General features: G+C 39.8%; 1 protein-coding gene across 2 annotated transcripts; it reads left to right on the forward strand.

The window, feature by feature from the left end:
* Positions 1 to 73: 73 nt before the first annotated feature.
* Positions 74 to 9,937, forward strand: mpzl3 (myelin protein zero-like 3). Of its 2 annotated transcripts, none has more exons than XM_029518289.1 (6): positions 74 to 482; positions 2,381 to 2,547; positions 6,219 to 6,432; positions 7,210 to 7,363; positions 8,233 to 8,296; positions 8,553 to 9,937. In XM_029518289.1, the coding sequence occupies exons 1-6, from the start codon at positions 422 to 424 to the stop codon at positions 8,631 to 8,633; spliced, it is 741 nt and encodes a 246-aa protein (XP_029374149.1). In that variant the 5' UTR covers positions 74 to 421; the 3' UTR covers positions 8,634 to 9,937. The 2 variants fall into 2 exon arrangements, with proteins under 2 accessions (XP_029374149.1, XP_029374148.1); XM_029518288.1 differs by having other exon boundaries at positions 79 to 482; positions 8,233 to 8,302; positions 8,553 to 9,931.
* Positions 9,938 to 15,551: the final 5,614 nt, after the last annotated feature.

A 15,551-nucleotide genomic window follows, 5' to 3' on the forward strand; every position in this document is an offset into this window, starting at 1 on the left:
CCTTTTTTTTTTTTTTTTTTTTAAGTTTGTTTGTTTAAAAATGTTTATCATATGAAAAAGACCTGCCTGAGAGTGAGGAAGTAGTAGTTTGAGTAGTTTTAGTAGTTTGAGTGGTTTTAGTGGTAGTAGTGAGTAGTCGTGACAGATCACCTGGTTGTTTCACTCTCACGGTCCTCGCGGAGCCACTTCCTGATACACCTGTTAGTCAGGTAGCAGCCAGGAGAGACTGAGTCACCAGACGAACAGATAATGGGCGGAAATTTACCGGAGCTTTGACGCAACATTTCCACTGTCGTGTGATTTTTTTTTTTTTTTTTGTTTTGTTTTGTTTTGTTTGTTTGTTTTTGGTTTTTTCCTTCTTCCATCCCCAAACACCATCGGACCTCCTTTTTTTTTTATTATTATTATTTCACGGATTAACATGCGTCGAGGGAGCCCGGACCTGAGCGCCCTCCTGCCGCTGTGCCTGCTCGGCTGTCTGGGTGAGTAACCAGGCCGCAGCTCGACGGTCATGGCTCAGATAGCTGGGTGTTTTTTTTTTTTTTAGGATATATACATTTTTTAAAGCTTAAATGTAATTCCTAATTGTAGCTGAAGCGTCTTGTTTCCACACGCCTCTCCCACTCATCAAATTTCAATAAAAAAAAAAAAAAAAAGTTCGCAGCTGTGAAAACATCGAGACGCCATTTTATGTCCTGTTTAATAAAAATACTAATGCTACAAAACTTCCTGTGAAGATACGAGCAAAACTCGCTCTCAGATACATTAGGAATTGTATTTAAGTGTAAAATAAATAAATATAGTGGGAATTAGTCAAAGGAGCATTTGTCTGTGTTTGTTACTGAATGAATAAAAAGATATGAGTATTAATGGCTGTGATAAGTGGAGGTAGGTTCCCTGCCTGCCTCTCATGTGTTGGGCTGAACCAGGACTTTGGTTCAGTCATGAACCTGAAACTGTGGAGGCAGATTAGTGCGGTGAGGATTTCCTTATTTTGTTCTGTCTGTCCGTCCGTCCCCTGGAAGTGTTACATCGGGACAGGATAGCATGGTGTTGTCTTGTCGATGAGGTACTTCTTCAGTTTAAATAGCCAGTCATCTGTCATCACTGTTTACTAAACCGGGTGCCAGCTTTGCCATTGATGAGCTGCCAACTATTCAGTCTTAACCATAATTACCAGATATCCAGACTCAGCTGTGGCTGTTCAGCTTACGAGGCTTCTTGGCTTGATTTCCTCTTTTATATGTTCATGGGGATAAACTTGCTGACTGAGGGGCTTTTGCAGAGAAACTTTTTGTCCTGGTCATGGCTGTTGGTGAATGGTGGTGTGTATTAAATACTAGCTTTATTTTAAAGGAAAGGGTTACATCATTGTGAAGATCACGATCTGCTTTCATAGCAGTGTGTCTCTGTATGTGCGTACGACCTCCATCCAGGACATTCATGGTTCCCACAGGATGAGCCATGACAACCTCTGTTGTTGATAGTTATTCCATTGATTGCTATGAACTTTGTTTTGTGTGTTGACAGCCACTAGTGACCTGATTGACGCTGGTTATTCATACTGCACCCATATAGGACTTTGTTTGTCCAGCTGGGTTTATGGCAAACAGCTGCCCGGACATACCCATCCTCTCAGATTCACTAAATGTTCAGTGTTAGAATGCTGACACAGTTAAGGGGGTTAGCATGGTTAAAATTTTCATGCACTTTCTTCACCACAACTTGTTGTAATTGCAAGCTCAAAGTACTGCTTTTGTACTTTAGGGATTATGTACTTTATTTTTTAGTGGTGTCACGGAGTCGCTTGTGTGGCTATAGACTCTTGTTTCCACGTTTTTCATATAGTCTGACTTCATTCATCATGGCATAAATAACTGTTCCTGTAATATTTACACTGTTAAGTGATAACTTATATCTGCTGAGAGAAACAGTCAGCTCTCAGTTTGTGTTCCTGGATGCAATTCAGCAAAATCGTAAGCATTAAATAATGCTCTAGACATCGCTGCAGTGAAATGGTAACAAAGAAAAACATCTTGTGAGTGAGACAGGGACATAATTTCAGCTGTAGCTGAAGGTCCCTGACAGGCAGATTTGTAGCAAGCCTCTGAACACAACAAGAGCGGCTGGTGAGATTCATGGGATTCATGTTACTCAGTTCATCGAGAGGAATTTGCTATATGTGGGCATGTTTTATAAATACTATCATGTTTTTTATTTACTATTTTGCTGTAAAATGTCACTCACATCCATCTTGCTTTTCTCTCTGTCTGCCTCTACTCCACCCCCTTCTCTCCTAAACATGTAACTGCACATATCCCATTTCACCTTCTGCTGACATCCCTGACTTCTTGTTTTTCTGAAATCTTTTCACTTCCAGCCCCTTCCCTCGTCTCCTCCATCTCAGTGAACTCTCCAGCAGAAGTCCATGCATCCAAAGGGGACACCGTCTCATTGTACTGCAGTTTCACTTCCACCAGTAGGCCGACCAGTAGGATGACTGTTGACTGGTCTTATAGGCCCCAGAACGGAGGGCTACCACAGACAGTGAGTAAACATTTGTCTTAATATCGATATACACAAGGGTGTACTATAAACTGCACTGCCACAGTCGTTAAAGGAAGCATGCCTGCAGTGGCAGTGTGTGCTTTACTTTGGGAGAGAAAGTGCCCTGCAAGATGCGTGTACTGACTTGTCCATGGATGGGATAAATTCACTTGCTCATTGAAAGGTGAATGTACAGGAGAGCAAAGAAACGTGTTGTACACTTCTCCAGATGAAAAATACTGTGCAATTTTTGGCAAAAATGACCAAATTTGACCCCTTCCTCCTCATTCTCAGCATTTACTTAGCTGACAATGCACTTAAAGTAAGTTTTGGCCTGTGGCTAAAGAGAGTTTCTTTAGCCACTGGCCAAAACTGTACTGTTTGCAAATATGCCTCATTTGAATATCTTCTTGCTGTGTTTGCATCTTTGACCACCTTGATCTCTTTGTCTGAGCTTTTGCACACCAGTGATGGTAAAACATGCTGCTTAAACATCTCAAGCCAGCCTCAGTTTTAATGTAATGCTGTATATGATGACTTTGATTTCGTAACATCACTGTGGAAGGAAACTCTGGGAAGCTTCCCAGCTCAGAGCTTGTCTCTTGTGTTTTTGGGAGGTTTGCCAAGGAAATCCCAGCTGGTCAGCCACCTGAATCCTTCTTCCTTTGTGGTGGGACCGTGGTCTTGTTTGAAACGAGTTCAGATGTATCCATCCCAACCCATTACTGCACTCAGCCCTCTAAGCCCACGGATTCTGGATTCAGTTTCCAGTGACCAAGCAACTAAGAATCCACCACATAATTTAAGCAGTGCCATTTTGACTTGAAGAGAGCCATCAAGTGTGGTTCTGTGAAATTGCATTTGGAGCATGGGAATCCATAGTGTGGTAGCTGCAACCCTATATCCCTTCATTTCCTATAGGAGTCAGACCTAAGTGGAGGCTAATGTTTTGTGGCTCCACTGATATGGAGTGCTGTTGGTTTAGTCATTAAGATATCCACTATTTGTCTGCTCTGAGTGTGCAGGGGAGGAGAAGGAAAATGACTTGATGCTAGCCTGTGCTGGTGGTTCTTCACAAAGTCACACTGCTGTCGCAAATGAAGGTGTGTCAGCAGGGGAGAACCTCAGCAGTGCTTGTGTTAGCTCTGCTATTTTCTCATTTTTATTTATTTATTCATTTATTATTTTTTTTTTTCTTTAAGAAATCACAAATAAATAATATGTAGCATTTTTCTGATACATAGATGGAACCGAGTCTGGAAGTCTGTAATTTAAATTTCTAACCCTTCATTTGCTTTCCATCCAATTTCATTAAGAGTTTGGGCTGGTTTATTGGCCTGCATTTCCACAGCCGTATATCACTCTGAGAGAGACCATGAATAAGCATGTGAAAAGCTCCATCAGAAAATATAATTTTACTGCCAAAGCTTTAGTGTCAATCTGTATTGCTGGAGTGCTTCAGTGAGTTGCATAATTACCTCAGTCCTGATGAGAATTAATTTTTTAGATTGGAGAAGAGATGAGTGTTCAATCAAATATTAGTGAAAGCTGGTGGTAATTGGAGGGTTTGGCAGTTGAATTCTGCAGAATAATGATTAAAAAATACAATACCAAACTTAAGTTAGACAGTGAGTTAGCTTGTCAATCCATTGGAGGAATATGTCTTGCGTATCTAATTTTTTATCCCCCCCCCCCCCCACAGTTCCAAACATTCTCCATCCATCCATCCAGAATGAACAGATTGTTCATAGTCACTGACGTCAAGCTGAGCTGGTAGATGAGTGGCTTTATCGCTGTCATGGCCCATAATCAAAAAAATCTCCGTCAAAATATGGCAGGCAGACATACAGCTGTAAAACCATAAAGCGTTATCATTGTCAGTGATTTGGTATTTGCATTTGACTTTTTTATCTCAGTTTATTGTGATGATATACACAGTGATCACTGTTTGCTGTGCACATACTGTTTAAACCTGGAGGTGATAAATCCACTCACTTTAAACAAAGCATACGGTTTTGCTTGATCTTGATTTAGGCTGGATCGGTAAGTGGTGAGTATTGCTCTGGGACAGTTGTTGGTTTTTGTAAGATCCATTTATTTAATCTCCTGTATCCCACAAAATTTTTCACTTTGCTTATTTCTTTTTTTCTTCATGACATTGGCCTTCCACATAGTGCCTGCAGTGGAAGTATGCAGACATACATCCAGAACTAGTGTTAAGAAATATAAAAATGATAAAGGCATTGTTATGCTGTGAGATGATTTTCCTCTTTTCTCAAGAGCAGCTTTCAGTTCAAATCTACGGTAGAAGGAGGTGCACAAATTGGCAAGATGCAAAAATGTATATTGAGGATTTTAGAAGAAATTTATAACTCTCTTTTGGTCTGCTTTGAGAGTAGAACGAACGCCAAGCAATTCTGCTCTGAGCCTGCAAATAATCTAAAAGCCTCTCAACGTCTTCATGTTCCTTGACTGACTCCACCAGCGCAGTACAAGACATAACGGGGAGGAGTAATGACGGGCCACTCATATTACAGAGCACTTACCGAGTTTCTTCTTCGTCATGTAATGGTACCATTTCTGGTCAAGTGGAGTTTTACCCTTTTCAACCATTAAAGCTGGAGTAGATTGAAACAGTTCTTTCTGTACTGCACCACAGACTATAATTTGCATTCCTTCATACTGGCATGCAAAAAAAATTCATAGCATTGTACAGCTCTGTCTGACTCCTGGAACAACTTCACTCATTCTGCTTCTCTTGCTTGTCATCTAGTTTCTCTTTCAGCCTGTGTATAGAAAGTAAACAAGGGGTAAAATGACAGTGCACAAACATTGTGACAAATGCTTTTGCATACACCCCCTCTGTTTCCTGTAATTGATCACTTGTGTGTGTGTTCTGCTTTTGTTCTTTTTAAAAAAAAAAAAATTAAAATTTCGTTCCTAGTCTCGGGTTACTAGTGACTAATCAAGGGGACTCACGGAACTTAACTCAAAACACAAACTGAGAAAACATATACTGTGGTAGCTCCACTTTTTTTATTTATTTATTTATTTTTATTTTTTTTCAATCCCACTTCTTCGCCCACATGTACTCTCGGGATGTGGATTTTTTGGAGCTGTCTGGGTCTGCTTGATGTGGGAGTAGTGAAGGGATGAAGTATGTTTTGGAAGACAGACTAAACTAAAAGGCAAAGAGCAAGTTTCAGAGACACCTGTAGTTAAAAATTTCTCTTTCTCGAGATTTATGCATGCACATTAATTTTCTTTGCCCAGTGCTCAGTCAGATTTTTGTTCATATTTCTTAGACTAAATACATGGCCCTCATCATTCTGTCATTGACAATATTGCCAAAAGAAAATCCCCCCACTACCATCTGCCCCACCACCTGTTGCGCTAGACACTTTCCCTGAGGCAGAAAAATGCTAAGTTAAAATTGGAAGTGATTATTCCAATTAAATACAACACAGCTAGTTTTGCCTTAAAATGATTCAAGTGTAGCCTTCCTGGTAAAATTTCTATATATGCCTGAGTTGATAAAACTGCTCAATACCTTATCATATTTCGGCCTCATCCTGGAATCTTACTAATCCTGTTGTTTCAGTCCGTGCCTGCAGTGAGTGGCAGTGTTACACCCATGTGCCTTTTCTTCTCAAGCTTCTCTCTGCTTCCAGTTTTTTCACTTCGCTTCACGGCCGTATCCACCGAAGGATGGTCAGTTTGCTGGTCGTGTCCAGTGGCAGGGAAGCCCGGCGAATGGGGAAGTATCCATCTCTCTGATCAATGCCACGCTCAACGATAATGGAACATTTACGTGCTCAGTCAGGAACCCTCCTGACGTCCACGGGTCCCCAACTTCACACACTGTACTTACTGTTACTCCAAAAGGTAAGATGTCACACACATACACTGGAAATGGTAACTAAACCTTGTGTTACCGAGCACCTATTGAACTGTTTACTGTATACTGTTTTATGTATAAATCTGTAAAATATTCATTTTTCAGCAACTTAAGTTTGAATCTTGATGTAAAAAATTTAAATACTTTTGACCTTTTTCCCTTTAATTTGTCTTTTCAAAACCCAGACAGACAACAGGGATTATTTGATCAAGGCCTGATCTTACTATTTGGGGGAAAACTAAAAAAACAAAAAACATTATAATTACATTTTTCACAACCTTCAATTCATTAAACATCAGTTGTCAAATTTGGATTCCAGCTGCATTTATTTATATTCTAAAATAGCTCAATGCTTGTCCTAATAATGTCAAATGTCTTCACATCTTTTTCAGGACACATTACTCCAACAGTAACAGACTTATATTTTAGTTTTTGCACAAATTAACAAACAAAATAATCATTAATCACTGAGTTCCAGAGAAGCAGTAAGGATTTAGCCATATCCCCTGTTTCTAGTCTTTTGTGCTAAGCTATGCTAAACAACCTTGTCACACATGTTCATCTAGCATGTTGGCAAGAAAGCAAAAATGTGTACATCCTAAAATGCAAAAGAATTCTGTTTTTGTCTGTTGTTCTACTCGCACTTGGTGTGTGTGTCTTAATGATGAAAGCTTTTGTAACAAATTCAGCATCAGGAGTTTGTGGGGGTCATAAACATCCCGTTAACGCGAGTCGCCAGTTACCTTCCTCCTTCTCCTCCACAGCCTCCAGCATTCGCTTCACTGATGTTGCAGTTCTCATGGTTTTCATTCTTCTGCCCTCCGCTGTCATCACCCTTGTTCTGATTGGGCGAATGTTCTGCTCCAAGGAACGTAACCAATCGAAGGCCTACAGATCACCCATCGAGATCACAGAAGGGTGAGTAGATTTATTTAGCCAATCACTGCCGTGGGTTTCTGGGGAGCGGCGCTGGGGGGATGGGGGCCAGGCTTTGATGGATATGGATCTGCCTCTGGTTGTCAATGTGGTGAAGGTTAAAGAAGACTCTAAATTTGAGTCAGGGGTTTGATTCCCAGAGGATTGGCTTGTTATAAAAAGGTGCTATGAATCAATGAGAAGTCCGGCCCTAACATTTGCGATTATCTTATCTAAAATCAGGTTTATGGAGTAATAGTCTGTGATGTCACAGTGGAGTTGGAATTTGCTCTTTGTACAGATGTAATAAAGTTTTATAAATGAGCAAGCTATTACTAAATTACATTAGCAGGATTATGTAACAAATGAACAACAGCTCAAGCTCACGTGGAAATATGTTTTTGATTATTCAGGAAAAGGGGCATTTTAGAATTTTAAGTTTTAACCACTGAAGCGTTTGTTGTTGTTATTATTATTATTATTATTATTTTTTTTTATATGTAAATAATCAAGGCACTTAATTAAGCCCACCATTAGTGAATTAGTTTTTATAGGAATGAGTCTTTCCCAGTTCTATTTAAGTGGCTGATGATTGAAACCGATCAATAAAAAGGTTTATTTTTTTGTTCTTTACCTACTAAAAAAAATCATTGTGGTTTGAAATTTGTTTCAATCATCATGTTAAATAAATTGTTTAATCTAAAAAAATCCTTAATTCAAACATTCATAATTTATTGTCATTCAAATGGATTTTTCCTCACGCAGAGATGAAGTGTGCAAACATTGTGTTAAAATGTGACAAGTAGCTTTTGTGATTGTAATTGTTGTTGCCATCACTGACTATCTTTTGTTGTCCATTTTGCATTCACCAGAGAGGAGTACAGCATGTACCCATCAGGGGCCAAAATAAAGAGTGCCACATGCTGTGACATATATGTAATGGTACAGTATATTCTTTCATTATAGCACAATGACTTTCAACCCATAAATAACTTAATGAAACTTGTCTGCCAGATAAATTTCATGTTTAAATTTATATGCCCTCCGAGTCTGACAACAGGACTTGATGGTTTATAAATTATTGATTTTTGTGATGTAGTTATTTCGTGTCTGGGTCTATACTCCATATGTGTGTCTGTCTGAATGTAGCTTCATCTAACTGTCTGGTTTTCTGTTTTTATTTTCTGTCCAGGACTCAGACGATGAAGACGAGTATTACAGCGTAAAACAGAGGCCCCCCACAGACGATGGTTTTGTGGAGTCTCAGTGCTAGAGAACCCTGGTGGTCAGGAGATGTAACCACAACATATGGACCCACAAATGGGAGGTACTGAAAGACAATCACTGCTGGATTCATGTTGTCTGTGCTGCTGTCAACCAGTCACCCAGGAATTATGGTGAAGGATTGAACTTTTTGTGTTTTTTTTTTTTTTTTTTTTTTGCATTCAGACAATCTGGATTGTTCACATGAAATCCACACTATAAAATACAGAATGTCATTTCATTTAACTTTTGTCCACGGGCTCCTGAATTTCTAAAGGCTTCCTGAGAGCCAGCGCACTGCTTCTGCACTTGCGTGGGGTGGAAAAAGCAGAGGTATTTTTCCAAAATCTGAGAACTCATGCTTTTGTTACAATTACAATTTTGTTTGTTTAATCTGTCAGGTGAGCAACTGGTAGAAACTTATCACCAAATGATACAAACCCAGATGAGCACTATGTATGTAATGATTTGTATGTTTTGCTTGTATTTCAAGGCAGGGAGATGTGTTGCCTAATTTATTTTGTGGCTGTACAAAATCTGTCTGAGCTGTAGTGGAATATTTTTGTTATCTTTAAATATTTGCAGAGAAAATAAATTAATTTGAAACATTTGCTATGACCATTTCATATTACAATATTGTTTTCAAAATTTCAGCACTCTGTTATATTATTGTACCACACCAGCAGTAAATCTGTGTGCCTTCTTACTAGTCAGTATACTTGAGGCTGTTTTGATGTATTCTTATATGGATGCAGACTGAGCTTTGGTTTTGCATCACTTGCTCTGCGAATGTTAATTAATATTTTAGAAACATTTTTGCCCAAATAAATTTTCTATGGCTCTGCAAACACGTCTTTAAAAGATGTTTTCAGCAAGTTAACGTAAAAAAAATCAATAATATTAATGCAGCTTTGTTAGCAGAAGCCAATACTGTACGGCCGCCATGTTCTCCAGCTTTCTCTTTGTTTGGTCTGTTGCACTATTCATGAAAGGGTCTCTTCCACTATTCATGAACGTTCTTGAATATTCCTTTAAAAACTCTAAGGACAGGCTACATTCGCACAGCTTCACTCATAAATTGCAATGGCATCTGTCTCCTCTGTGCAGTCGTGGGACTTGAGAGTCATGAGAAGACCTAATAAAAAGCCACCAGATGGAACACGCAGAAAATGACACGTCCTCATTCTGTGCTGTTCTTTTTCTATTCCTCATTCGGCTCATTCATACCCTCTAGGTTTTAATCATTTACACACAGCAATGCTGAAACAATTATCATTCCTGCTTCATCTGAACTACCATGGCAACAATTTACTGATGTCAAACAGCCAAATAAAAATCCAAAAACTGATTGAATAAAGAATCAACTGAAGAATCAATTTCGAAAGGGTCTTAAGTGGATTTAGTTTTATTCCCCAGGCCGTAGGCACATAATATGGCATTGTATTGTATAGATTTACCATTTTGCACTAGATCTGCTCATTCCTCTGCCAGCTCTGTCATATCCTATTACCAAAATGGGCAAGCTCAGTTGGAAAATTGTTTTCTTTCTCTAAAGAGAAGAGATTTTTTTTTTGTGGCTCCGCTCAGTCAGAAACACTCAGAAACGCACACGCTTCTCGTGTTGTTGTTGCTAGCTGGATGTAAACACACAACTCGCGGCTCTTCTGGTCACGTGACTTGGGTGGACCAGTTCATTATGCAACTTTTTTTTTTTTTTTTTTGTGGTGGGGGGGGGGGGGGGGGGGTTCGGCATAAAACACTGGAGTAAGTGACTTAAGTGTTTGGAACTGTCACATGAACTTTTATTTCTCATTTATTAATTGGTAGTCGGTACTTTAATAGCGTAGTCGATACCAAAAACAGGCGACGTGCGGGTATCGATATATCGATATCATGGGATGGATCCGTCCATCATTGGTGCGAAAGCGGCTAAAGAGTACGAAGTGTTTAACCCTAACCCTGCCAGAAAATACCGAAATACTGGACTTCAAAAACTCCCATAGCAATCTCAATAAACACACTGAGGTAAGTTAATAGTAACATTAATCAAGCCGCAGCATTCAGGTGACATTATGTGCTAGCGTTACTGCTAATCATCGTTAGCATAAGATTAGCCTGGCTGTTAGCCAACGTTAGCTAACTTCACCTAATTATCAAAGTATAGTGAGTTATAATGTAATGTTCTGAAGTATCAAAAGTAAAAGGACAAATAAAAAGTATGTAAAATTGCTCGTAGCTCTAACGTAAGCTAGCTAACGCTAGCTAACGCTAGCTTACGTTAGAGTTGAGGAATGAGACAGGCTGTTTGGGTAAATTAGTAGTCATAATTACCAGATTGGAGATATTTATGTATCAAAATAATAAAAGAATAAACTTTTTAAAAAATCAAAATTGACTGCTATCTAACAGCAATTTTACATATACTTTTTACTTGGACTTTAACTTCTGCTAAGTAAAATAATTGCCAGCTACTTTAAGATTTTTACTGAACTAATATTCTAATAGATGACATTCACTTTTACCTTTTACCTTTGCTTTTACTCAAGTATGGCTTTTGAGTACTATATACGAGACTGGTGCAGAGTGAATGTACATAAATTAGCCTTTCAAAACTGTTGAAGCACATAACACACAATACCTAAAGAAGGGTGAAGGAAGCTGTAGAGGTCTGCTGATGTGGAGGCTTTGGAAGGGAATAACCAAACATTTAGTTTTAATATTTTGTTTTTACCTAAAGACAATTTAGATTTCAAGTTCGTCAGTGAAATACAAATAAAGGCATGAATAAGTTTAACTGCACTGACTGACGTCATACTTGCTTTCTTGGCCATCTGGCTATTTCCAGAATTCAGCATATTTTTATTCTGTTTTCTCGTTTTAGACAGAGCCTGGGTTCACTTGTATTCTCTCTGCAAATTTTATATGCCACACAAATCTTGAATACTTAAAAATTCAAAAGGATGTGACTTGTTGCCATAAAAAGAAACCCTGTCCACAGCAACTTCTAGGAATAGCACAAACGAATTTAGATTTAGGTCTGTGAAGACTGACAGCTGAGTGAAGCTATAGCTGATGTGCCTGCTCAGCCCGCTTCAGCATAAAGATGTACAAAGAAGCTGCTTTAGGCAACCTCTGCCGCTCATCCTGGCGCTCCCTCTTCTTAGCGACCTGAAACTAGCAATCCTGACAAAACTTCCAGCCCTCGCTGTTTCTCAAACAAAAGCCTTACCAGGTAAATATTTCTAATTTCCAATATCATGGAATTAAAAAGACATTATGTAAACTGATAGGTGTGGGGTGGCATGTTGTCTGCTCTTTGTAACGTGCATAACACATATACAGATACAGATTTTTTTTTCTGTGTCTACACACTTTAAGAGAGACATTTATAAAATAGAATTACAAAAAACAGTGTGATCTCTGTGTGTCACATGCAGATTTATGCTTTTAAATCCCTTTTCCCTTTACACTCAACTGGCAATGGTTTTATTGTGACATTTAGCCAGTGAGGCAGTGGCTTCGTTGTGACCCTTCCTTCTGACATTTTCTCTTATCAGTTTCTTGTCTCCTCGCTGATTGTCAGCTGTGGTTCCTCTTCAGTGATGCTGAAATCTGCTCAAAACTGAATCGCTCTCTCATATGTGTGACTTTTTTCTTTCTTTCTTTTATTTTTTTGGTACTTTCCCTTTACTCAGACCTCAACCTCTCCCCCTCCCCCAACCTTCTCAATTGGTATTGGATTTGGTGTTAAGTTGTAATAGCACTTATAATGTCTCAGCCAGCATGAGGGAAAACATGGGTTCAGATCACTCAGCAGGTAATAACAAAGTTTAGTGTAAATAGGTCAGTGTTTCTACATGCCGACCTCTGTCTACAGTGTAATCTCCATTAGACGCACACATTACTGCACTTTACTTTAAACTTGATGTTTTGTTTGTACTGTGTGAGTTTGTATTTGTATTTCTTGTTTCCGTCAGAGCTAAATCAGATCCAAAGTGACACAGTTTACTATATCTTCATGCATTTGGGTACATTGATTACACCATCTTGCTTACGGTGTAAATTTAAAGTAATTTGCTCTTACCTTGATATTCCTGTACACATTGCAGTTGGGAGGCTGTGAACCTGAATCCTGTTGCCTTTCGGAGATACAGTGACCTTTCACGGCACAAATGAGGAGCTTCATCAGCGTCAGCCTGAAAGGACAAGACTCAGTGTTGATGCACAATGCAGCAAACCAAATGATACAATACAGCAACGTGATCCAAAGTGAAGTAGTGAAAATGTAAAAATGGATGTCTAATTTTCACGAGTGCCTTGTTCCATTTTAAAAGTGAAGAGCTGAAAAACTGCTGTGTACTGACAATTAAAAGCGGTACATGGAGAAAGGGATGCTTTCTGCGCTCCACCTTAATTCTCTGAGGGGTTTCTTGCACAGATGCAATAGTTGACATGCAACACTTACAGTATGCTTTACTGAAATATAAATAGTTTTCCAAAACTGGGACAACTAACACAGCTCTGCTCAGGAAGCACACCCAAGTACGCTGAGAAGCAAATAACCCACATGAGCTGATGATGTGACAAAGCCTTGAAGATAGAATTGAAACAATAAAGCGAAGCGATAAGACAATGTAAATTGACTACCCATTTCTGTGAGTTCATTTTTTAATAATAAACCGCACAGTAATTATAAAAATGACAAATCACAGCAAGTAGCCGAAACCGTTTCCTCGATACCAGCAGGACAGCGTCACATTGATCTCTGTAGTCTGTACAACAGCAGATTCAGCTGATTAACAGTAACAATCAAACCCCCGGACATAGATTAGCATCCTAAAACAAATGCAACAGCTACTTTAGGCAGGGTCATTTTTGCTGTCAACTGCTGGCCAACCTGCTGCAGTTGCAGATGGATTGCTTTGAAATGACCATCCCACACAGTCTCTGTTTCTTTGGCTACCACCACCTCAGTCTCAGCTTTGATTTGGCTCCTGGGAAATTGAGGGTTTGGATGTTTCTTTTAGAGAAACCCAATATATAATAAAAAAAAAAATATTATTTCTCCCTTTAGGTATTTTTTGTGGCCTCCCCACTGAATAAAAGAATACATATTAAAACTAAATCTTTTCATCGGTGTAAAGCAAACAGCATTTATTGTTTTTTTTGTTTTTTTTTAAAGATCTTTAAATTAATAGCATTGAACAGTAGGATGTATTTACATACAGGTTGGTAAAATGCTGTTAGGGTTTTAGTAAATTATCATCAGGAAACTCATTCCTCCTTATGCTTATATATTTACTTTTAAGAATATGATACCTGTTAGCTGAAGGTTGACATAAATGAAAACCAAATGTCCAAATTGTAACATTTTAATTGCATTTCCATTAAATTTCTGTTTGAGGAGGATTTCTTTATATTGCTAGTGAAGGCATTTTTTTCAACACTATAATTTCATCATTGTTTTGTTTCTTCAGTTTTTCGCTTATTTTGCTCAAATTCTTTGGCACAGACATTTGAGTTGGAGGGGCTCCACTGAAAAAAGAAAAGTCAGTTCCCTTGAGCAAAGTCGCTTATCTACTAGTTTTTCTAGTAGAGTCCCAGTAGGGGCCGGTGAACTGGCAGTTGTTCAGGATGAATCTGCATGGCCGCAGAAAATTAAAGCAGGCCAGTGCTGAGAAACATCATGCGTACTCAGCAGAACTCTGTATTATTACGACGACTGAGTCACACAGTCTGCTATAGGCCATGATGACACAGTGTGACACATAATGATGTAGTGCAGCCAAGATCCGCCTGTGTGGTACAGCAGCGACCACCGGGAAGGCTGTGGATCATTCCCCCCTCAGTGAACTGGATGTGGAATAATCCTGTAAAAGAGGAGAATAGCAGAGCACAACCCCTGAGGACTCTTGCTTCCTCCTCTTCCCCTCCATCCATCCTTCTATCTGTTGTCTGTCTACCTCCCCCCACCCACCCACTTGTTCTCCATCCCTGCATCCTCATTGTGTCTGTAGCATCCGCTGGTGCTCGCTGGTGTCAGAGCGGGGGTGGGGACTCTTCTGACACCACAGTGTGTGTGTGTTTGTGGGTTTGTGAGTCTGTGTGTGTATTATGAAAGACAAATACAGTGTGGGTGTTTGCATGAGCATGCGCTTGCCTGCCTGCCTGCCTGCCTGCCTGACTGACTGACTGACTGTACGGTAATGGTTATAAATGCAGTTGTGGGGATAATGCATGCATTGTGCCTGCCCATTAAACTAGACGGTGTGCAAATGTGGGCACAGAGGGAGGAAAAGAAGGAGAACAGTTTGCCTCGCCTGCCTGTCTGCCACACCCAGTCCTCTTGCTTCCTCCTCCTACCTTCACCCCCTACCTTCTCCCTCCATCTCTCTCTCTCTCTCTCTCTCTCTCTCTCTCTCATACACACACACACTCCTCTGCTCTTTTAGTCTATCTGCTGTTTCCATGAGAACAGAGAGCGCTGGGTATGAGTGGGGTGGGGGGGTGTTTGGGGGGGTGACGTGTCCTAAGAGCACCAGAGAATGTGTGCATATGTGCACACATGATGCGCGCGCCTCTCAATCATCACTGCTCCCTTTCACACATCCTTGCAAAAGGGGGGGGGGGGGGTGCTCCCGGCTGTGCTTCCAGAAAACATGCTTTCGGCACATTTGTGGCAATTTAGACACAGAGCTCACAGGCTCTTCACACTGATCTGGGAGGGGGCCAGTCAGGCGACGATCTCCATTTATAAGCCTCTTTTTTGTTTTTTTTAAAGACTCCTTTTTAGTTTGTGAGTGGGGAATTATAGATAAGACAGTGAGTTAGTGGTGCTGTGGAGAGAAACTCAGGTAAAGACAAACACAAAGACACACACACAGAAAAATATCTATCTGAGCAAAAATTGGAGGTATCCGGTCAGTTA

Source organism: Echeneis naucrates, chromosome 13 (genome assembly GCF_900963305.1).
Source record: "Echeneis naucrates chromosome 13, fEcheNa1.1, whole genome shotgun sequence".
Lineage (NCBI taxonomy): Eukaryota > Metazoa > Chordata > Actinopteri > Carangiformes > Echeneidae > Echeneis > Echeneis naucrates.

Bases quoted from the DNA above. Each gene is read 5' to 3' on its own strand.
- mpzl3 (XM_029518288.1), top strand. From the start codon at position 422: ATGCGTCGAGGGAGCCCGGACCTGAGCGCCCTCCTGCCGCTGTGCCTG. The intron at 2,548-6,218 runs GTGAGTAAACAT...CTCTGCTTCCAG, and splicing joins ACGGAGGGCTACCACAGACA to TTTTTTCACTTCGCTTCACG. The intron at 8,303-8,552 runs GTACAGTATATT...TTTTCTGTCCAG, and splicing joins GCTGTGACATATATGTAATG to GACTCAGACGATGAAGACGA.